General features: G+C 47.8%; 1 protein-coding gene across 1 annotated transcript in view; it reads left to right on the top strand.

Moving 5' to 3' along the window:
* The first annotated feature begins 4,071 nt into the window (after nucleotides 1-4,071).
* Nucleotides 4,072-23,828, top strand: part of LOC144159330 (bombesin receptor subtype-3-like) — a 75,608-nt gene continuing 55,851 nt past the window's right edge. Inside the window, exons 1-3 of the mRNA XM_077690747.1 lie at nucleotides 4,072-4,107; nucleotides 4,755-4,813; nucleotides 4,949-5,015. Coding sequence (XP_077546873.1) covers nucleotides 4,072-4,107; nucleotides 4,755-4,813; nucleotides 4,949-5,015 — 162 coding nt within the window. The remainder of the gene's footprint in view (nucleotides 4,108-4,754; nucleotides 4,814-4,948; nucleotides 5,016-23,828) is intronic.

Raw genomic sequence — 23,828 nt, 5'->3', positions numbered from 1 at the left:
TAGCCGCTCAGGTGTGGATATCCTCATTTCAGCGCCAAACAAGCTGAGTGGGCTGTGCAAAAGAATCAACCAAGAAAAAGTGCGCAATAGCTGTACTAAGAGTCACGTAACACCCTTTGTCAAATGCGATGCCGCTGTAGTCTACGATATTCCACTGTCCTACAGAAAATCGTACATTGGCCAGACGGGGAGATGCACTAACGACCGGCTGCGCGAACATGCCAACTCGCTAATGACCGGAACCAGAAGCATGGTTGCCCAGCACACGAAAAGTCGCAACTTGAGCGAGCCTCATTTTGAGGCCGGACGTATCTTGAAAAGGTGCAGAGGCTAGCCCATACGTGAGATATACGAGAGATTCCTCGTTCACAGCAGAGGATCGCCATGCGTAAGCACACCGTCCGCAGCCCTGCTTGATAAAGAAGTCGCATATTTGGCGAGATAGGAAAAGTTCACGTTTCACCTAAAAGACGACGTTCGTGTTAGATGGCCGCTTTCAGAGCCTGTTTGATCTGTTTTCCACGTGCCGCAATGCGCACATGTGTAAACACTCATGCTCGTTTCGTTCCCCTATAAATATTAATTCTTTCCAAAAAATAAGCAGTTGTTAGCCGGCGCTAGTGTTTGTTAGGCTATGTTCAGACTACCGACGCAAAAGCCATATCGTGATCTATGGACGTAAAAAAACGGCGTGCCACGCAGTTCAGTTGGCTGATACATGAAATGGCGTCATTCTTTAAAGGAAGCGTGCAACACTTTCGATAAGCGCTTTCACTCCTTCCTTCATGTCTGGAACCACTGCGTATGCACGGAGCGGCACTGCGTGATTTGCTCGTCGCACAGATACGCCTTCCATTTTTGCTTTGTTTTTTGTTTCTCGTTTTTTTTTTAAGTTGCTATCGAAAAGCGTTCATTGCTGCAACTGAAGGAAAACCGGCCGACAGCCGCTGCATGACCTAGTGACGTAATTCGAGCCGTCGAAGAACGTCAAGACCGGAAAAGAGAGAAAAATCTTTTGTGCGAGTTTCCAAGTTGTGTGATGGGTATAGAGTAGTAATTTTTGGCTGAGGCACTTTGCGACCCCAAATTTAGTTACTGGGTGTGTTGGGTGACTACGTTCTGCAAGCATTTAAGATTTCAAAAAACATTGAAAAGTTATTACGAAACGTTTAAAGTTATTACGACGGTTGTGGCAACAGTCTGAACTAGGCCTTACTTTTCACTTTTATTTAGATATTATTAGGCTAGTTATTTAAAATTGAACAAGTCTCCAAGGCCCCTCAAACTGCCTGTTTACCTGGAGACTGCACAGCGACAAGTTTTTGTGCATACTAATCAGAAACGAAAGCTGCAAAAGCGATGTCTACTTTATTATGACAAACGCGTTGGTTCGCATTGTTTATTTAGATGTTTGACTCCTTCTTCAGTAGTGACGGCAGGCCTCCCCGGAACGCCTAGGATTAAAACATGCGAGTTGTCGTCATGTCTTGTAACGAGGAGCTTGAGAAGACAATTTAATAAAAAGATAAATGTGCACATATGCGCTAGGGCATAGCTGTGCTGCATGCAATGCTAATTAACTCAAGGGGCTGGCGTCGGCGGCGCCACTGATGGCGAGCCGAAAGCGCAGGGACAACGCTCAGTGGTTGGAAATATTTGAAAAAGCTGCCCGATAGAAGGAACGTCTACTGCGTCCCGCGTATGCCTGGCGTCGACGCTTAAGCGAGTAGCACGTTGGGGGACCCAAGTTTCTGAAGGGAAGGCGTTGCAGACTTTAGAGCGAAACTCTGAGCTTTTTTTTGCGCGTCAAAACTTTTAGTACTTCAAAGTTGTATGTATTTCGTTGCGTGTAAAAAGTTATACCGCCGTGTAATGGCTGTGCTATTTCTGCTGCGATTTTCAAATCAAGCTTCGGGGCCAATTTTGGGTGGTTTGCACAATGGAACGAAGTTCTGGCAAAAAAATAAAAAATAAAAATAAAACAGGCCGCAGTTACAATGAAATTCATTGATGTAAGTATTCAGCATATATTTACTTTCGATAGGCATAGCGAGTGCCTCAGCGCACTCCGTGCTCAAAATTACCGCGGCTGTGGATCAAGAACCGCCGCATAGTGTCTTTAGCAGGCATCGCTTCACATTTGCGCATGTCCTGGTTTTCACATGCCAAACATTCAAGTATCTCGTCCGTACCCGTCCGGTCGACCAAGAAACTGTCCGGTTATTTCGGCACGCGGCACAGCAGGGTGATGGTGAAGTTGTGGGCGAGGCCTAATCGACGAGTTTAAAACGTGGTTGATGCGATGCAAATAGGTGAAGGCTTCACACAGCAAATTATATCCCATTACAGAGTACACAGGTAATAAAAGAAGTTTGCCCTGTGAAGTCATACTCCAAGTGCGCATAACTCCCTTGAGCCCCTCAAGCTCCACGTTTTACTCTCGAGCAAAGTGGGCGCATCAGCCACTCTAATCAATTAACATGAATGAAAACCCGCTTCTCTCAGGGATCCCCATAGCATCCACGCTCAGACGGGAACGCCTTTTCCGTAATCGGCGTTGGAAAGAATTGGTGTCGCTTCCCCTCTAAGACGGCTCTCAAGCTCTCCTGTGTGGTCACCCAGAGTTCTGCACATACAGCTGTGAATTAGTCACTTGCCCGTACATTATAGCGAGGGATCCCGGTTTTCGTAGTTTAGTTTTTGAAAAATTCGGAGATTGTTTTTGAAGTTTATTTTTTAGCGAAATTTTCATTTTTTGCAGTTTATATCTTGTAAATATCAAATTCTCAGAAGTTCGGATTTAATTCCGCGCTATTTTAAATACTAAAAATCATAAGCGAAATGATATTTGCACGCGAACCCCTCAGAACGCTCAGAGCAAATTTTTGCCTCAAAGGTTTGAAGGGCAGACGCACATATTTGTATACAATCGCGAATAGCTAAAGAACAAGCATGCATACATCTCTACTATTAGAGCCTTAAAGAGTGTTGCAATGAACGCTTGCACACTCTGCGAGATATTTGTCACTCCTGGATGCACGCTGCTTTGGATTTATAACTCTCAGCATAGAAAATGCCCTTTCAACGAGTACGCTAGCAATAGGTCGAGCGAGAAGCCTCAGCGCGCAGCGAGAAAGCCCTGGCACTGGTCTAGGAGAGCTCAGTGTGAACTCTCCTAAACGAGACGGGTTCAGTAATGTTACTTGTTTCATTGCCCTAGAAGTTTTCACAATCTTTAATGAGCTGGCTGATGTCAAGGTAGGTAACCCTTGTTTAGGCAAGAGTACTGGTCTTGAAAGAGGGCAAAGGAGCCTCCTTGTGGGACTGGTGGCCATTCATAGTCATCTCTGGAAAGTCTAAGGGCTAGTGGTGCCGAAAACTTGCAGGATATCCTGAAGTCCGAACTTCGACCGTCATTTTTTGCCGCCGTGTGCTCTAAAATCGGTGTTTATCGGATAATTCCGAATTCTTAGTTAAAAACTGGTGGTCACGGACCAAATGTTTATTACAAGCGTACAAAAGACGTTTCGGCTTCCGTACGGAAGCCTTGTTCACTGAGCGAATAAGCCCGAAGCATGAAGCTTTTGAGTGCGCCGAAGTAATCGCCCCAGACATCTTTCATACGTCGGAGGGAGGTTGCCTGCATTGTGGTTCAGGGTTTTTTCGGTCGTTTGTATAATCAGGGACTCGAGATATCGGCGTGACAGCCTTTTCTTCTCTCCGGCTGTAACCGATGCGGCTTCCCAGTCTATTTTGTGTGTCGTGGCTTCCACTTGTTCCGTTAGCGCGTTAGAAGCTACCTTCTTGTTTCTGACGTTGTTCTTGCGCCCGCGCAAACGTCTTTGGAAGTTGCCGCTCTCACCAATGTAGCAATAATCGCAGTCTGCACAGGAAATTTTTTTGCTAAGTGAATCCAATTCCCGGTCTAATCAGAGGCGCCCTACTGATAATATACTACACGCGGAACGCCAGGCCAATTCCGATTCGGAAATAGTCGAGTCGCTAGCCAACAGATATCTACCTATAGACACTTTAGATGATGCGGACTACCCGCCTCACAGAGGTCCTCCAATGGCTGCTCTGGACGAGCCCTTCAGCGTCCCCGAGGTAAGGGATGCCCTCGCGGCCCTAAACGGACGTTCTACTCCGGGTCCTGACGGAATTTCAAACAGACTTCTTCAAACCTTGGATGACGAGTCGATCACATTCTTTGCGGAGGAGATACATTGCATCTGGGAACGCGGCACGGTTCCGGAGTCGTGGAAGCTGGCGTCGGTCGTCCTGATCCCGAAGCCGGGGCGTGCTGCAGACATGACTAATCTCAGACCGATCTCGCTCACATTGTGCATAGGCAAAGTGGCGGAATAACCGCATCTCCAAGCACATCGAAGACCGGTCTCTTTCCGTATAACATGATGGGCTTTCGACCATCCTTTTCCACTCAGGACGCTATGAAGCTGATCAAATATCAGATCGTCGATAGGGACACGAGGGACGTTAGAGCCATCCTAGGCTTAGATCTAGAGAAAGCCTTTCATACCGTCTCGCACACCCACATACTCTATTCTATCTCGGAGCTGGTCCTCGGCCAGAACTTTCACGCGTTTATCAGCTCGTTTCTTAGACATAGAAAGGCCACGCTGAAGATTGGGGACCTCAGGTCAGAGCCCATCGAGCTGGGCACGAGAGGGACACCGCAGGGTTCGGTGGTATCCCCGCTCCTGTTTAACATTGCCATGTGTAAATTGTCTCAGAGACTCTCGAAGGTCACGGGCATCAACCACACACTCTACGCGTACGACGTTGCCGTATGGTACGTCGGAGGCTGCGAGGGTAGGGTAGAGGAAGCACTTCAGGAAGGGCTAGATCGCACAGAGGCTTTCCTCGCTGGGACGGAGCTTCGCCTCTCCTTGAGCAAGTCGGAGCTCCTATTGTGCAGACCTTGCAGGAGAGGGATTAAGCCCAAGGGCTGGGTCCCACTGTCAGAGGTGAACGTTGCGCTCCGCACGAGCGAGGTACACCCCATTCCCAGAGTTGAGGTTATCCGGGTTCTCGGTATGCTCGTCGAGTCGAACGGTTGTAACAGGCAAACCATCGCCGAAATCACCGCTAAGACGGATAGCATGATACGGTTAATTAATCGGGTCTCGAACAGTCGAGGAGGTATCAAGGAGGACGATCTCTTGAGGCTATTTCATGCATTCTTGATGAGCCACATCACGTACGTGGCGGCCATGAACTGCTGGCAGAATCACGAAAAGGCTAAGCTTAATTTACTAATTCGTAAAAGCATCAAGCGCGTGCTGGGTATCCCGATGAATGCCAGCACAGAAGGGAGGGTCATGCAGCTCGGGGTTCACAACACTTTAGAGGAAATCATCGAAGCGCCGCACACGGCTCAGACTGCCAGGTGGTCGTCTTCGCCCGCTGGCAGGGAGATTCTGGCGGTTCTGGGCTGTAATCCATCCCTAGAGGAGGAGCGCAAGGTTGGCCTTACCAAGGTGCAGAGAGCCGCTATAACAATCTCCTCGTTTCCTCGCAACGTGCACCAGCAGCACAATGCGGGCAGGCGAAGGGCTAGAGGCAAGGCCCTACTAAAACAAGTTCGCGACGCCCCGCACTCCGCGTGCTGTGTGGACGCCGCGCAGTACGGCCGATCGGCAAACTTCTCGGCAGTCATGCTAGATCACAGTGGCACAGTTTTCAATTCGCGTCTTTCAGGAGCACCACCCCGGCCAGAGCCGAGCAGGCCGCGGTGGCTCTTGCTTTACTTGACGACAGCCGGCATCGAATCTACACCGATTCCCGCGCGGCGGTTAGGGCCTTTGCATCAGGTTCCGTTTCGGCCGATGTCGCTCGCATCCTAGGAAACAAGGTCATTTCCTCACACATCATCACATGGTTTCCCTCTCACCTAGGGTCGCACTTGTCCTGTGTAACTAACCTTAACGAGGTCGCCCCCACCCGCGCGCGCGAGATAACGTACCGCACCAAGTCGGACGGAGGCGGTTCCTCGGAGATTGGTTGGGAGGTCTTCAGAGACACTTTATTCACGTTCAACGAGGCTATTCAGCACTATAAGCTGGGCAGGCGAACGTTTCCTCTTCCGCACGAGAAACTCTCCAGGCCGCAGGCAGCCACGCTCCGAAGGTTGCCGACCAGGTCCTAGTCTATCCGATCTCAGATCCTACACGGACACTTTTGAACCGGACTGCCCGGATTGTGACGAACGTAGCAATTTAGATCAACTGCTCTGGTGGTGTCCCTCACTTCGGGGTCCTCAACGCATAACTCAGGAAGAGTGGCGCTCCATCCTGGAGAGCCCCTATCTACTACACCAGCTAAGGGCCGTCCAGAGGGCCCACTACGCGGCGGTGAGGCTCGGCCTCCCCGCCCGCACGTGCACGGCCCGTGGCGCTGCCGGCCTGAACGGCAGCGGTACTCCGCAGGACCTTCAATAAAGTTCATTTTCTGTCTGTCAGTCTGACCCCGGGGAATTTCTCTTTGTTGATCCTATCTTTGACTGCCACCAGCTCGGGCCTCAGCTTGCGCGCAGGGACGTGAGCGACGTGAACATCGTTGGAGCGCAGAACACGATCCAAAGATTCACTCCCAGCCGGCACATAAGGGATGGCTGCTCAGGCTCAGTAAGGACGACCAACGGGTTCTGATGGGAGGGATGACACGCCGTAGAAATGAATCCAGGAAGTTCTTGGGGTAGCCGCAATGGCAGAGTTCTCGGCGCACTCGGCGTAAATCAGCAGCCCCATCATGGGGCCGTGAGCAGATTTTTGTAGCGCGTTGGGAGAGGGAAGCTACGACAGAGCGTTTCTGACAGGCCGGGTGAACGGAATTAAAAGGGGGGCGCCGTCCTTTGTGGGTTTTTTTCCTGTACTCTTTGAACGTAAGGCGATCCCCACGACGTTCAACCAGCACGTCCAAGAAAGATAGACGGCCTGCAGCCTCCTCCTCGACATCGAATTGGATGGCTTCTTCCATGCCGTTCAAATGTTCTGTAAAGGTATATTGTGTCCCTATTCTAAAGACCCCTAATGTAAAGGACACCATAATTTCGTCGTCGTCCACCGTTACATCACGCACCTTTTCAATAAAATCCAAGAAGTTGCATATGAAAGTCGAGCCCTCTCCAACGAGCGGTGCAAAACCTTTGTGCAAATAACCGGGCAGGCGGTATAAGGGTGAGCGTGTGAAACCTACCATAGGTCGCATCGGAACATTTGGATTGTGGATCTTTGGGAGACCATATAAAAAAGGTTCCGAGCCGTTGTGACAGAGGAGCTCGTTTATGTCCGTGAAAATTTTCGCTAAAAGTGCGTCCAACATAAGCTGAAAGTGCGTCGACTCGATCGCCACACGTTCAAAGACCCAAATCGCAAACGAGAACGAATCTATGCGACCATTTTTCACGCACTAAGTAATCGCATCTACAAAGATCTGAATGTACACCGACACGTGGTTTACCAGATCAAACTATACTACTCTACTCCTTCTCCAAGATCGATGCCTGTATTGTCTTATCTACAACCGTTTATTTTTCGCGATTTTCGAGCAACCGTTTTGACACAATTGAAGCCATGTTTCACGCACGTGTCGTGTGTCCAGAGATCTTTTCAGAGCTTTTCGGTCGACCAACCTGTCTATGGAAGATGGATTAGTTTTTTGACAGGACGTTATCGGTCCTACTAAGAAAGAATCCGCCCTGAGCATGGCTGCTTGTGAACGATACGCAACGACCATAGTACGTTACGACGGAAATTAATTTTCAAAGGACATTCTGCCTAGGCAAGCATATCTTCTTTACGTAGGCCGCTTGACGCAGGGCTTGAGCGTAGGGCTGTTGTCTTATCTACAACCGTTTATTTTTCGCGATTTTCGAGCAACCGTTTTGACACAATTGAAGCCATGTTTCACGCACGCGCCGTGTGTCCAGAGATCTTTTCAGAGCTTTTCGGTCGACCAACCTGTCTATGGAAGATGCATTAGTTTTTTGACAGGACGTTATCGGTCCTACTAAGAAAGAATCCGCCCTGAGCATGGCTGCTTGTGAACGATACGCAACGACCATAGTACGTTACGACGGAAATTAATTTTCAAAGGACATTCTGCCTAGGCAAGCATATCTTCTTTACGTAGGCCGCTTGACGCAGGGCTTGAGCGTAGGGCTGTTTGCATCCTTCTTCGGGTACTAATCGAGCTGCACGAGCAACCAAAGCTATTTTGTGGTTCCCGCGGAGCATAATGCTCGACGGAACTTCGGGAAATACTTTATCGCGCTACTGTGCGTAATTTTTTTGCAATTACTTTTAATTATTTTGTGTTACTTTTTCTCCTCACCTGGCGTAGCAAGCCGGTCCCAACGCCTCGACTAACATCGCCGCCACAATTAAACGTTCTCTCTCTCTCTCTCTCTCTCTCTCTCTCTCTCTATATATATATATATATATATATATATATATATATATATATATTTGTAGCTATGCCCCCGCGACTTCCCGAAAATGTGGAGGTGCAACGTGCGCCGCGATGGCAATTCTACTCATCTGCGGGAGTCCCCGCCGGCGGTTAGGCGTCGTTTCATGCAGTGGTGACTTGAAGGCGTAGCTTCGTTTGTTCAGCAGTGCTTTTTCTCATGGAGGCGAAAAGCAGAAACGTCCGTGCGTATGAGATTTCGGCGCATGTTAAAGATCCCCAGGTGGTAAAAATTAATCCGGAGCCCTCCACTACGGTGCGCCTCATCGTCTGCGTTGCGTCGGCGAGTTAAACCCTACCATCAATCAATCAGCAGTGCTTGAAGCGCAGACATAACATTTTCGAGGCGTGCATTTTCAGGGAATGACGCCTCGAGTGGCCCTACAATCATGGATGAGATGAGTGTGACAGACACGGATGTACTCGTTAATGCAGACCACCAGTTCACTCAGGTTGACAACGTGGTAGACCAGGAAATCGGCATTGCAGGTGTGGCCTTCTGCGGAAATATAGGTCAGCTGGCATAGGTTTAGGGCAGAGAGATCCAAAGAAGGAAAGTACGGTTTATACAGCTCGACGAGCCCGTGGTGCTACGAGTTGTGCGAGAGAAGGATTCTCATCGTCCGTCACGAGGCTCCAAGATGGATATGCAGATCCCAACGGTGATTATCTCAATATGATTGACAGCCGTTTTATCACAATACAGAGAGAAGTGCCCCAGTGCATCCCTCTGAACACGGGGAGCTAAGAGCAGCATTTGTCCCTCGCCGCCTCTGCTGGAAGAAGTTCAACCAGCGCCGCTGTACGCGCCGCGCCTCAGTAGCACCGCCTACGATGTCCAAATATACGTAACCGCACATTGTTCTGACTTATTTTTCGTACCGAGCCCACCCCCCTCGAAAAGTGATGGAGAAAGCTCAGCAAAGCTAAAGGATGACAAAATCCGTCACTGTTCAGCCTGGATATTTAGTGTAGATAATAAACGAGCGCCCTCATTTAGAAGAGCGAAATATGTTATCACGTCATGTGTTTTCATCATTTATCCCTCTTGTGCTCCGTATGTTGCCATGTCCTCAATGCAAGACGCTGCCACGTGACCGAAGAAATTAAGCCCTAATGTTAGGATCGGTCTTTACGGTCGTCCAGAGAGCCAGGGAGACATAGGCGAGCTGCCACGCAGACGAAGTAGGAGGAGGAGGAAGAGAAGGAGGAGGATGAAGAGGAAGAGGAGGGGAAGCACTCTAAAGCGAAGACAGGGGGCCTAAGGCGAGCTCAGAAAGAAGACGGTGGGCGGGGAGGCTGCGCATCTCTGTCTGCCTGTTCGGCCTCATCGATAAACGATCCGCGGCCGCCTGCGCCTCTCAACCGGGGATAATTGTTTCCTCGTCTCGGCGCTACTAACGAGCTGCGATGATGCCGCCAAGAGTGGACCCGCAGGAATTTCGCTCCTATAGGGCTCGAAGCAACGGAGCCGACGAGTAAAGGCCTGGTTCCCTTCACGCGTCCTTCCCTCACTCGAGTTACGAGACTCCTCCATTAATGGTATCAGATCTAATGCATGCCGGATGCGGCGCGGATATGGGACTTTTTACTTTGCTCGATAGGTGAATTGAATGGTAAGCGAAAGAGTGAATGCCGGACGCCCAGTTCATGATATCCAAGCTGAACAAAATTGTTTAGTTTATTTTATCAGACTCGAGATGGGCGACGAACGCCATTCTGCGCAACGAAGATTAGCCGAGCATTGAAGAAGAACCTATTTATATACAGGGTGTGCCCAACTAAGTGCGACAAAGATAGTGTTCTGTCTTCTTTTTCTAACAGCAATAAGTAAGAGATATTCGTTTGGGACATATTGCAGTGTGTTCGGCGCTTTTCTTACTGTTTGAATGGTGAAGGATTAACGCATCATAGAGAAAAGTAATGAAAATTTATTAATACAAAAGCATCGCGTTACTCGGTACGCCGAAATGTGGGGTAGTCTTCAACCCAATTCGCAACCGAACTATCAAACAGCAAATACACACAATCATTTTCCGAACGTTTAAATAAGAATGGTACTAGTGTTTATTCATCGCAAGAAAGTGAAAGGGAAATGGGTAAGCGCTGCTTACGGGAAACACATTCAGTTGCTCTGGGAAGAAAATGAATGTGAACTTGGGAAGGAAAGAATTTTTGTAAAAAAGACGTTAAGCAAGAGTACAGCCCACTCGCGGGATAAGCACCGTCGTTCACTGCATGAGATGTTTTGCATTTTTTATATTTTTCCTTCCTTTCGCCCGCAACGAGATGCACAGGAACATAGAAGCAAATTTATGTAGTAGCCTGTAGAGCGATACCACGATTAAATGGCGCCGCGACGCGGGCCCTTACGTCTTCTCAGCGGGTGGTCTTTACTAAGATATCTTTTTAAAGACGATAGTCTTTCTTGGGCTACTTAAACCCAGAAATTCCGGTCTGTCTGTATGTCTATTTGTCTGTCTGACGTGATTCAGCCATCCGGCCAAAGTGAAATGAAGTCTGCGCAATAATCGTATACACTCACAGCGAAATCTAAACGTTTAAGTCCGGTTTATATGTTCATACTTGTCAACATTTTTGAACAAGAACAAGAAATTACACAAATATAAGACAGAAAACGATACACGAGGGATATTTACAGTGTTCCTTTATAAAACAAAATTCATAGATGCTTGATTTTTGCGAAATGGTATACATCTACTGCAGAAAAAAAAAATTCCCACTGTCGCCTGCTGTTGCCCGCGCCACTATAGCTTCTGGCGGCATTTTAAGAATTCAAGCGGCAAAGTTACGAAACATTCCACTACATAGGTTCCACGTTCTGCTTAAAACGCACGTGGACTAGGGCAACGCGGTTTTACAAACGTTCAAGTCGGGCGCCTCGATTCACGCGCGTCTCCGCCGTACGGCAGGGCATCGAGGCACCCGGCCTGGAGCACTGGAACGCGGTAAATTTAAATTGACTCGAGCGTACCTTTAGCGTGTTTACCTTGTTTACGACGCAAGAGGGACAACATGAGAGGTGAGCGTGAAAGCGAAGGAAGGCATTTACTTGGTAAATGTTGACGAAGACTATCGTCTTTTGTCGACATTTGCGACGAAAGTAGCAAATACGCAGCGAATTTTTTTGCTGTTATTGTTGCGGAGTAATGATGTTTGCTTACTGTGCTGCTACGCGGAAACTACCAATACGAGGAGGAAAGGCTCGTTATTAACTTTACAAATTCATATTCTCTCCGTGAAAACAAACAAAAAAAAAACATTATGTGATTTATTACAAATGTATAATTGTCGTCCGGGTGTTTCATGTTCACGGAAATATGGTGCGCTATTGAGGCGCTGATTTCGTTCTATTGAATTCATTAAAAACAGCCAGAGAGAGAGAGAGAGAGAGAGAGAGAGAGAGAGAGAGAGAGAGAGAGAGAGAGAGAGAGAGAGAGAACATTTGAATGAGCTCGAAATTGAGAGTGCCCAAGTCCGGGAATTCATGCGTTGCACTAGCCGTCTTGTCCGGTGTCACCAGGAGAGTCTGGTCCTCCAGTTGACAGCTGGTCAACAGTGTCTCCCACAGCTCAGGAAAAGAACGGGTAGAGAGGGGTGGTAGGGCTGGATCGTGAGCGCATTCCAGAATAATATGCTGGAGGGCACCTAGCTGTGGGCAATATTTGCATAGAGTGGTGTACTGTGTGGGAAACAATAAATTCATTCGAAACGGGTGTACGTACGTACCTGCTTGTAAATGTCGGAGTGTTATTTCCTGAGTTTTGTTGAGTTGTGGGTGAGGGCACGGGAATTCTTGTCAGGTGTTCCTGTAAGCTTATGTAACCTCCTGATAAGTGAGAAGTGGTGTCGGAGCTGCGATGACCTCGTGGGCCAGTTCGCGAGCCTGGTGGGTGAAGTTGTTGCCCGTTTCAGAGGCGTGGGCAGGTGCCCAAACGATGGCCACTCGGTGCGGTGGACGGTAGCGTTGAAGTACCCGTGAAGCGTTGGTGCCACCCTGCCTTAAAGGAAACGGCGGCCGACTGCGAGAGAGTCAGTGATGACAAATTTCCTGGAGCATTTGATAAGGGCTTAGGTCATGGCGAGTTCTTCAGGATCTCGAGGGAATGCCGTCCGGATGAACGCACGTGCAATTAAATGGCTTATGTATGTCTTCACTGCAACCATGGCTTTTTTCTCAGCGTAGCTCGCCGCATCGGTGTAGCACACCTCAGAGCAATTGCCGTATAAGCGTTCGCGGACTTGGCCGCGGGCGGTCTTTCACTCGGGAGGGGACGTTAGGGTTCATTTTAAGGATCACGAAGCCCTTTTTCTGTGGTATAACAAATACGTAAGCCTTTACTGTTATCACACAGGTCTTGAAGTGGAAAGAATTTGTTTTAAAAATTCTCCTTAATTTTTCAGTGTTGCTCCGCGAGTCAATTAAATTTATTTGTTAACAGCGAAGCTGTTTTACAAATCGTAATTTTTCGCGACCGAAGTTAAAAATACCACGAAATTGCCAAGTGCGCGTACGTGAATGCGGGTCTCGCGGCGGCCGCCCGGCAGTTAATAAAACGAAGAAAATGCCTAGCGCTCGTGTGGGCGTGCGTCGCGACGACTGCCCAGCGTCCCCTGCGCACGTTCGTCAAGCCAAGCATACTCACTTAGGGAGAATAGCCAGGACTGGCCAACAATAAATAAATAATTACTCCAGCGTTCGCCGTAATCGTAGCGGCACTTGCTCGGAATGAGAAAGAGTCTAGCATTCACCGTAATCATGGCAACACTTCCTCGGAACGAGAAAGCCACGTCATAACGCACCCCTATCCAAAGTGATGTCCAACGATTAGTACATTCACAAAAAATGAAACAAGCTCGCACGTACAGCCGCAAAGATGGAGTAAAGGTCGTTGCGGCAGCGAAGAAAAAGCAAATCGGCTACAATCGTAGACTTAAACCATCGTGGTGGTCGTGAAGGTTGGGTACAGCTTTGCTACCTTCAAGTCTTACGCGATAGTGTAAGCTTTCTTCATTTTTTAAAGCAAAGCTTTCTACCTCTACCCCCAAAGAGTTCTTTCGCGACCGTTGGTGTCACCAGAAAACTCCAGCGAACAAATAAAAGAATTTACTGGTACTGCCGGGAATCGAACCTGGAACTAATAGACTAACAAAGCGAGAGCCCGTTGTCTTACCGATTCAGCTACGAGCCCACGCCAACACGGGAAGACAAATGGTGTACTCACCAAGCACATCTACGGGTTTACCCCCTGCCTTCTCGCTGAATGCCACGTGAAAGCGTCACACGACCACTCACGCCCGTCTAGGGGCCCTCTGCGCACCTTGCTCATGTCCTAAGAGTTACAAAAATTAAAGGAAGCTCACACCAATGCATGGCATCTCACTTCTAGTGCGCCAATGTGCTAAAGCCTGTGGCCTCCAGTGTTCACGTAAAAAATCACAGCTCCTTGTCGTCCGCCCTCACGCCAAATCAAGGAATACAGAATTCAAATACTCCTTGATGACCAGGCCATCACTCCAAACCCCAGCATCAAGATCCCGGTCCTACATTTCCAGGCCAACACCAAGAGTGACGTCTCCTTGCACCGCCTCAAAAACAGCATTAATCTAATCATACACGTGATCAGGCGAGTTGCCACCAAGAAGCGAGCCCTAAAGTATCCGGTACCTTTCGATTAATTGAAGCTTTTGTCCTCTCGAGAGTTACTTACGACAAACCCCTATCTTCTTCTCGTCGAGGAAATCATAGAGATGCTTTATATAATGATTAGAAAGGCGGTTGAGCAGGCCATTGGTCTTCTCATGAGTGCGTCCACACTGAGGCTGCTGAGCACGGGCTCCACAACACGGTGGAAGAGCTGATAGAAGGCCATCTTTCTAACCAGAAGGTCCGACTCAGAACTGCGGTGGGTAACCGCATGCTTCACCAGATTGACTGGGCAGCCCAGAATGTCACTCAGCTTGACGTACTCCCAGACTCTTGGCGACTAAAACTAAAGATGCTCCCTTTGCTTAGAAATATGAACCCCTCACATGACGAGGGTCAACGAAAAGCACGGGCTCAAGCGCTAAACACCACCCTCGGTGGGGCTCATGAGTTATCTACACAGACTTCTCCTAACATCGAGGGCAGCAACACGCCATCATCGTGGCTACCTCCAGAACCAACCTCATTGCGTGTACCTCGCTTAGGACCCAACAAATGACGGCAGCAGAAGAGGCAGCCATCACCTTGGCTCTCACTCAACCAGGGGTTCGGAGGGTAGTCACCGATTCACAGCAAGCCTTCTGGAATTACCAGTCGGGTTGGGTGTCCTGACCTGCACTGTGCGTGCTAAAAAACCACTCCCCAAACGGTTCCATTTAGCTCATCTGGACACCACCTCACGCTTCAATGTAGGGCAACAAATACGCCCACCCAACAAGCCTGGGCTTTTACCTCCCGTGCTATGGAGGTGCACGAGGACAGTCACCCGCTTGTCACGTCCAGAGAGATAACCCAGCATTATCGCCTTCTGAGACAGACCGTACCTTCGCCTTAACCTGAGCTTTCCAGAGAACAACAAACTACCCTACGGCTCATAAAATCCGGGCTCCTTCCCACAGCCTACGCGTCTTCACGTAATGCATCCGAATAGCTACGACGCTGAATGTAAATTTTTCTCAGAAGTAGGAATACTCCGCCCCGTAATCGGGGTGTACGACTTTAGCCCTGAGCACCCTCTTCTCTTTCCGTCAACTACCCAACAAGAGCAATGGGAGATGCTGCTGTCCAGGCCCTCTCTACCTACCCAGCTTCAGCGGGTGGACAGAACACAGGCCGCACGGACTGCATATGGGCCCCACAGAAGAAGGAATCACTTCCCAAGGCTGCACTCTGGGCCGTTCAGAAATCTTAACAGAAGTATTTCTTCCTCCTCCTTCTCAGCAGCAAGTCTCGTCGCCTCCGTCCGCGGCGCAGAGACGGAGAAGTCAGATCGTCTAACACCGGGTTGGAGCTTACTTTGATTTTATAAAAAAAAGTTTCCACTCTTGCTACACCAATACAACTCAACCAAACACCGTTCATGCATCATGCATTGATTTAACTTTACCAAGAATATCTCTTTGAAGTAATAAATGGTGTGGTTAAGTGGATTTCACTTTTCTCTGGTTTTACTATTTGTAGAGCGATGTGAGTGATTTTAAGTGACGTCGCATGAGTAATCGTTATGGGTGCCGTTTACAGCTTTGCTTTCCAACCACATTCACGGGGTGGATTGGCGCGAGATTTTTTTGGACAGGGATTTTATTTTAAGCCGAAGTGCAATGATATCCACGTCTCTTCTCTTACAAACATCAATCGATCGGCCAGGTTTAATAACCGGTTTATTGTTGCTATTCTTGTCCTGGGATTACATCCCCAACAAGAATCACTTCTTCAGACTGTGCTTCCGTTGAGCCAATCGTTAGCCTTACTACCATTGCGCAATTGTGAGCAGAAGTGCAATACTTCAGTGCGCTGCGTCATGTCATCAGACATGAGCCACCACTTACCAGTGTTCGTGTCGCTTATAAAACCATTCTTCATAAAAAGTACGCCGACTTTTCTAACTAGACTAGCTGATTCCGTCCCTATTCATGGGAGCGCTGATGCAGAATAAAACGTATGCTAGAAATGAATCGTCTGCAACACTTGGTCCGTTTCGATTCGAGCTCATCACACAGTTGCGCTTGCCGAGGAGGCTTGCCCCAAATCAGCGTTTTGGTTGAGCAGCAGGAAATGAAGAACGTTTTTTAGGCACGAAAATAGCCGGTGAATAGAGGCGATACTCGGGCGCTTTGGCCTTCTTTCCTGATATGCGTAATGTTAGAGACACGTGGTGGGAAGGGGTCACATTTTACGGACAGCAGGAAGAGACGGACAAAAAAGAACGGACACGAGACAAAGAAAGAGCTGGGGGACCGCAGAGGTTACTCGGCGTAACAGGCGCATGTCTTCGCTGCGGTGTACTCATGCGGAATAGAGGTATGCAACCGAGAATCTCGGGTAACATCGCAAGACGTCCCGGCAAACGGCCAAAATAATACGCATCTAAATGAATACCTGACGCTCTCCGGTGGTTTTATTTTGCATCGGGGTTGCAGGAGAATGATGTGCGCATAAATTGGATCGGCTTATTTTTTATTCCCTTTTTTTTTAAATCCCTTTAAAGAACTTCAGGTTTTATGTTTGCGATCAGACCTGCTGCTTGCTCCGGCTTTAGCCGCTTACCACATTTTTTTTTTTTGCTTCCCCTCTAGTTTCTTCGGCTGGCGCTGTTTTCAAGAGACTCAGATTAGTCACGCAGCCTGCACCTACAGCCTCTTTGAAGCACGCGTTCCCCCCCTCCCCCCCACTTCAAAAAAATTGAAAAGAAACACGCCCTTCGTCAGTGCCAAAAAAAGTGGGCTTATGCGATTTGCATGAAGGCAGAGAGAAAGGAAGGAGAGATTGCCGGAGGTTGGCTGCAAAAAAGCGATACGCCGGCTTAACGCGCGCATGCTCCGATGTGTATTACATTTTATCACTAAGCGTTTTCAATCGCTGAACAAATGTGCTCCTTTTACTGTTTCGTAATTTTCCTTGGCACAACAATCAGTTTAAGTTTGGGAAGGGCTGATAAATGATTAGCCACTAATTTGTGAGAACAGAAGCGTGGGCAGCGCAATCCGTCGGTTGTACTCCTTCAGCAGAGAAAACTTTTTTTTTTTATTAAAGCCACGCGGCGTATTCTAGAATCGCGGCGCGAACTTTATGCAATTTAAATTGCCAGCGCTCATGTTTCTTTTCGGCACAGTCTTTGTGCAAGTGCGGCAGTAGATGTTCCTGTTTTTTCAAGCTAAAAGAGTTTCGCGGTGCCGCTGTGCAGGCGCGCTCATCGCTGTACGACTTGCGCCTCAGAATGCAGTTTAAAATTTCCGTCTGCGATGTTTTTGTTCAAGCATTTCTAGTCGGTGGAAGTGACCCCAATTTTGGATCATTTTTGGGGTGCAAGATCGTTGTTCCCCGAGATACAAAAACTTAAATCGGTCATTTTTTCCTCGACCGAGAACCACGCTCCGGGCTCATTTTTTTTTTTTTTTTGTACGGGTGTGTTTGTGTGCAAATATCTGAGTTTGTGCGTGTGCTGTGCAAGGCCTGCTCGGCCGAGGAGCGCAAAATTGCAACATAAAATTTCTTTTGCACCCGTTGCCTACCGAAAAATATGAAGACCTCGAAGAACAACAATTTGCAAAACAAGTCACGCATTTTACGCCTCATAAGAGTTGACCTATATTTTCTGCTCGGAACCGCCTTCATAACCGCCTGAGTAGCCTTTAAAAGTCAGTAGTTTATAGCTGGAATGCCACTATAAGCAAATCGCGGACATTGTATTCAAAGCTTTTGTTTTCTGCCGCAAAGACAACTGTAACCGTTCATGAGAAATTCAGAAGTTGTATTTACGAGAACAAGAAAGCGGATACTTCAATCTTGTAAAGCCGCTAGTGACATGTATAACGTCATTTACATAGCAAAAATAGTTTGCAAAATGCTGCATTGATACCTAAATCTGTTGCGCGCACTGAAACAGAGAATTAAAATTATATCCGAAAAAAAACTAGAGGCGTCAAACAATGTAGGCAAGCACTGTTCATTCTAACAGTGCTCCCGTGGCAGCCACATTTAATGCTATTTTGGCGAGCCAAATGAAAAACATTTTTGGCTACAGGCGTGGGGCGTACAACGATATGCAATTGTGGGGATACTCACCTGGCGTGGGTACGCCCACAAACTGCCCGCACTGAATTTATGAACTGTTAGTAACGGGTTCCGTAAAAGTAAAACGTGAGCAAGCCGCTTTTTGCCCACCGCACTCTAACCCGGACAGTGCTTACCAAGAAGGTGAGGTTCCGTCACTCAGTCTAGATGTGAGGTACAACGGAGACGGAAACTGGCGTTCAGTGAGAGCCCGGAAATATGAAATTGCTGCAAGAGCATAAAACACGATGGCGACTCCAGAGAAGGTTGAACGTTGAACGAGAAGCTCAGCGGGACAGGCATATTTTACAGTGACCGATGTAAAAGAGGGGGCAGGGGGGTGTAGCCGAGCAGGTCAAGCTGTCCGTACGTGCCCGTTTGATTTGGACAGAAACATAACTCAAACGACACGACATGCGTGGCACGGACAAACAGCCTAATTTGTATTTCAAAGGGTGCTTTTTAGTGTGTTCATTTACACTCAGTTATTACGGTCTAGTGAGAAAACGTTATGAGCTATTCCACTCGGTGAAACTGGATGACCAGCGAAGCTTAAGCGACACAGAATTTTGACCAAAAGTACGGCCTCTTGACGGTAGTAGCGCTGTGACTGGCCGTTCCTCGGCGTCATTCACTCTTGGTATATGGTATGGGGTCGGGTGTTAGACGGAGGCCTTCTTGGCGGAGAATCTGGTTGCGGCACCTTTCAACAGAGAGTCTTTAGGCGTACCGCGTACTCAAAACTTTCCGACGGCCGCGGTGTCGGCAAGGAGCCCGACAGAACGTGCAGCACACGAGGCCATTTTGCAGGAACCCGCGCATTGCCGACCTTGGTAAAGTCGCTGTTGAACCACATCCGATCACACGCTGCACAACTACCCCCAAACTGTGAGCCTAGAAAGTTCATTTTGAATTCAGCGCATGCTCCATTAAAATTTTCTTGTTTAGCAGCACAGTACCTGAGTCTCTCTGGCTCGTTTTGCTGCATGCGTTTGGCGTTTTATTCACAACCTTCATTTGTGTTTGCTGCTCGCCGGCGACGATTACATTCCTTTCTCTGCTCTTGCCGCCGCTCTTTGTAGGTGGGTTTCTCCTTGGGAGTCCGGACTTTACCCGGCCTCCCCATTAGGACGGCTCACGGAGAGTGAAATTCAATCAATCAATCAATCAATCAATCAATCAATCAATCAATCAATCAATCAATCAATCAATCAATCAATCAATCAATCAATCAATCAATCAATCAATCAATCAATCAATCAATCAATCAATCAATCAATCAATCAATCAATCAATCAATCAATCAAAGAAGTTTGTTTTTCGCCATACATACAGCGAAAAAAGGGGGGTCGTAGAAAAAGCCGCACTTTCGCAGCTTGACGAAGCTCCATCCACCCGTACACAGCAGTGGTAGGTGCGAGAAAAAAAAGAAAAAAAAGAGAAAAAAGACGAAAAGGGGAAGAACAAAGGAAATAAAGAAGAAGGTAAACAAAAATGCAGCCTGTAAAATTCGCTTAAAAGTACGCAGCGAAAATTTCACCCAGGGTACAACACGATAAAACCGCAATGATGCAATTAAATATACATTAAAACACGTCGAAATGATATGAATCTCACTCGTGAAGCGAAGCGTACGCCTCATCACTGGAATAAAAAGGTATACGCACAACCACACACACACACACACACACACACAGACACACACACACACACACACACACACATATATATATATATAACTATATATATATATATATATATATATATATATATATATATATATATATATATATATATATATATATATATATATGGGTAATCGCACCAGACCGGTATTCTGGGGGTCGTGGGTTCGGATCCCACCTGGCGGGCGGGCATTTTTGCTCCGCTTTCTTTCTTTCTTTCCAAATTCTTTATCTGTTTCAATGACCTACCACATCCTCCCCTTTGCTTTCCGAGGTTTTCTTGACTGCCAACCCTTATTTCTGTGTTATTTCTACGAGCACCTCATTTCCTATTCTGATTCGCTACATGCATAGCGAGGGCCTCTGTTCTGGCAGTCTTGGTGCCATAGGGAGCTTAAGAGGGTTAAACGCTGGTTGACCACTCTCGACATGTCGTAGACACTCGAGTCACGGCCCGGGGATTAAAAAGAAGGTCCCCTTCACCCCGAGAAGTCAGAGTGGTGCTGGCTACCACCCCTAAGCACAGGAAAAAATTACATTGAATACCCCAGAAAGCGGAGGAGAAAATCGCCCCGCCGGTAGCGTAGTGGTTATCGCACCAGACCGGTATTCTGGAGGTCGTGGGTTCGGATCCCGCCTGGCGGGCATTTTTTCTCCGCTTTTTTTCTTTCTTTCCAAATTCTTTATCTGTTTCAATGACCTACCACATCCTCCCCTTTGCTTTCCGAGGTTTTCTTGACTGCCAACCCTTATTTCTGTGTTATTTCTACGAGCCCCTCATTTCCTATTCTGATTCGCTACATGCATAGCGAGGGCCTCTCTTCTGGCAGTCTTGGTGCCATAGGGAGCTTAAGAGGGTTCAATGCTGGTTGACCACTCTCGACATGTCGTAGACACTCGAGTCACGGCCCGGGGATTAAAAAGAAGGTCCCCTTCACCCCGAGAAGTCAGAGTGGTGCTGGCTACCACCCCCAAGTACAGGAAACAAAAAATACTTAACATAAATACCCGAGAAACTGGTGGGGAAACAGCCCCGCCGGTAGCGTAGTGGTTATCGCACCAGACCGGTATTCTGGAGGTCGTGGGTTCGGATCCCACCTGGCGGGCATTTTTTCTCCACTTTCTTTCTTTCTTTCCAAATTCTTTGTCTGTTTCAATGACCTACCACATCGTCCCCTTTGCTTTCCGAGGTTTTCTTGACTGCCAACCCTTATTTCTATATATATATATATATATATATATATATATATATATTGTCACGAAGCCAGAGATGACGCTGTTGTCTTGAAGGAAAACACATTTATTGGAGCGAACTTGTGCTTCCTTAACAACTCAAATAATACACAGGCGGCGAAGCAGCAGTCAGCAAAGTGACGTACTCAAGCGAGCGTCGGAGATCGAATGCCGCGGCGTCTGCTCTGCAGGCTTTTATCTTTCGGCGCAAGTGTTTCTGGAACCGTCGATTCACATCCAGAACATTGTAGATCACAGAAGATTATTCTGGGCTAGTGACGTTAGGGCGAAACAGTCTGCTTATCTGAATGGGATAGCCCATGCGGCATAAAAGTAAAGAATGGAAGACGCGCATCGTTTGGAACGCAGATAACACAGCCGGGCGTGGCCCGGCAGTAAAAACAAACAATAAATAAACAAACCCATACATGGTTCGCGGCATAATATATACAGCAAATGCCGCAACTCATATCCATACAAAGAAGCAATATTGGAGAATGACACAGGGCATAAAACTCACAGCACTGCATTAAATAAGCAAGAAACAACCAGACAACAAACGAAACAAGAGCAATAAGTGAGCACCAGGAAAAGGTATACGTCAGGATGCTTGCGGTACAGCAAAGTATTTTCAGGCATTATACATTATTAGAAACATGTGATGAAAGCATAACTTGGGAAAAATAAAAATTAAATTTTGTGCTGACAAATGCCCTCAAAAGAACAATGCAAAAATACCTTTACGAGGCATGTTTAGGATGCCTATGCATCTTACATCCAGGTAGTTTAGTGTGGCGGGTAATACGTGCCGAATTCGTTCCGTTCCGTACGTAGTACGAGAAAATGGTATCCGCCACAGTGGTCTGTACCGTAGGGGATATATATTGTTATGTATATTGAGATGAGCATGCTCTAGAAACATGAACAGCCTTCACTTTTGTAGGTACACAAAAGTCTTAATATGTATATTCTGACAAGTTACCGTTCAAGACGCAGAACGGTAACTGGTCGAGTGAGACCAAATACGGAGTCAAATGAAAGCAAGCGGGCAAGCAAGCAAGCGAGCAAGCAAGCAAGCACGCAAACGAACCAACGAACGCAACGCTATGGAGCACATCGCGCTTGAAGGACAAGCAAACGTACAGAAACGACCGCCTCGCGCTATCAAACGCCTCGCGCTTCAAAGACATGTGGTACTTCGGGAGTTTTCTTCCACGCACATAAAAACTTCCCGGAACCATAACCATAAACAGCTTCGTCGCAAGATAAAAAGGGGGAAACTTGCGGCTGAAAGTGGGACCTACGTAAGGGCCGCATGGCTGCATGGCGATTTTTTGAGGCGACTAGTGACGTACCAAGGAATGAATTTCGGGGAGAAGCGGACTACCCCCCCCCCCTTCCCCCCGCTCTTCTTGGAATATTGTTACATAGCCCGCCACATGCCATGTACATACATGATCTGGAATCTGGCGACAATGAACTTGCTACACACGCTAATAGACGCAACGCGAAACGACCGTGCCTTCTACTCCACGAGACAATAGGACTTTTAGGGACACGAAAAAAAGGTAAAGCGCGAGAAAGTACGTTTACGATGACAAGATCCCGCCGTAAGGTTTATGTTCGAAAACTGAAGAGACATCGTATGCTTGAATTGCAAGCTCTTTATTTACAACCTAGTCACTGCTTGTTCGAACGTTCTCAACACAAGTGAAGCACATCCCAAGTGCATCCACTGGTACCCGTTATCCTACTCTCTTCATTTTTCTTTTTATTTCCGCTCTTCTTCGGAGCGAGGAAGAGCCCTCCGCAAACTCTCCCAAGAATCCGCAGGGTGTCAATCCGCGTAATTTGACAGCCGGCAACTTGTACGGGAGGACGAACTGACGGGTTGCAAGTGACAAAAAAAGGAGGAAAACAACCAAGTATTTACAACACTCAGCACCCTATGCATGTACACTTCCAAATTGTGAGTCAGTGCAGTCAGGAATAAACTGCCAGTAGGGATCACGATACGCGTTCGTGATTTCGGCAACGAAGGCAACCGGCGGTGGAGGATGACTTCGCGGCTGCTAATAGCTGTCACTGGCGTGTACATTGTGCCTGAAGATGCGACTAAACAGGAGATCTCTTATTAGGGCTCTTTGTGTGACTGGTAGTGGAGTTAAGAAAAAAAATGCTCGAGGATCACGCTACGTGATGAAATCACAGCTCCGCTACAGGCACTACTATTCTAGCCACTGTACAGGCACGCTGCACAGCACAGAGGCCGCTGTGAGCGCAGCAGTTTTCCTACTAAAGTTGTCTGCAGCGCACGCTAGGGCATCGATAAAGAAGCGGGGATTTCTCGAGCAGTTATCACCCATTGCCTGCAGCATGCCGTGAGAACAATCTATGGGGTTGACACCAAGACACGGTGTAAATATAGACGGCTGTGATGAATTCATCGGTTCCTCCCTGCCATTTGTTCCTCTGCGATCTGACTGGTCGGCTGCAATAGCAGCGACTTAAGTATTTTCGCCTGCGCTAATTAGACTGTTCATTCTTCTCGGCCTTGTTATCATGGCGTTACGTTAGATGCCTTCTTTGTGTGGGCGTCCGTGCGTGACTCGTGATAATCCCGGCTGTTAATGTCTGGG

The sequence above is a fragment of the Haemaphysalis longicornis genome, unplaced genomic scaffold (genome assembly GCF_048455015.1).
Source record: "Haemaphysalis longicornis isolate Haplotype H1 unplaced genomic scaffold, Haemaphysalis longicornis Haplotype H1 scaffold_1, whole genome shotgun sequence".
Taxonomy (NCBI): domain Eukaryota; kingdom Metazoa; phylum Arthropoda; class Arachnida; order Ixodida; family Ixodidae; genus Haemaphysalis; species Haemaphysalis longicornis.
The sequence above is the reverse complement of the archived record's forward strand: the minus strand, read 5'-3'. Positions and strand labels throughout refer to the sequence as shown.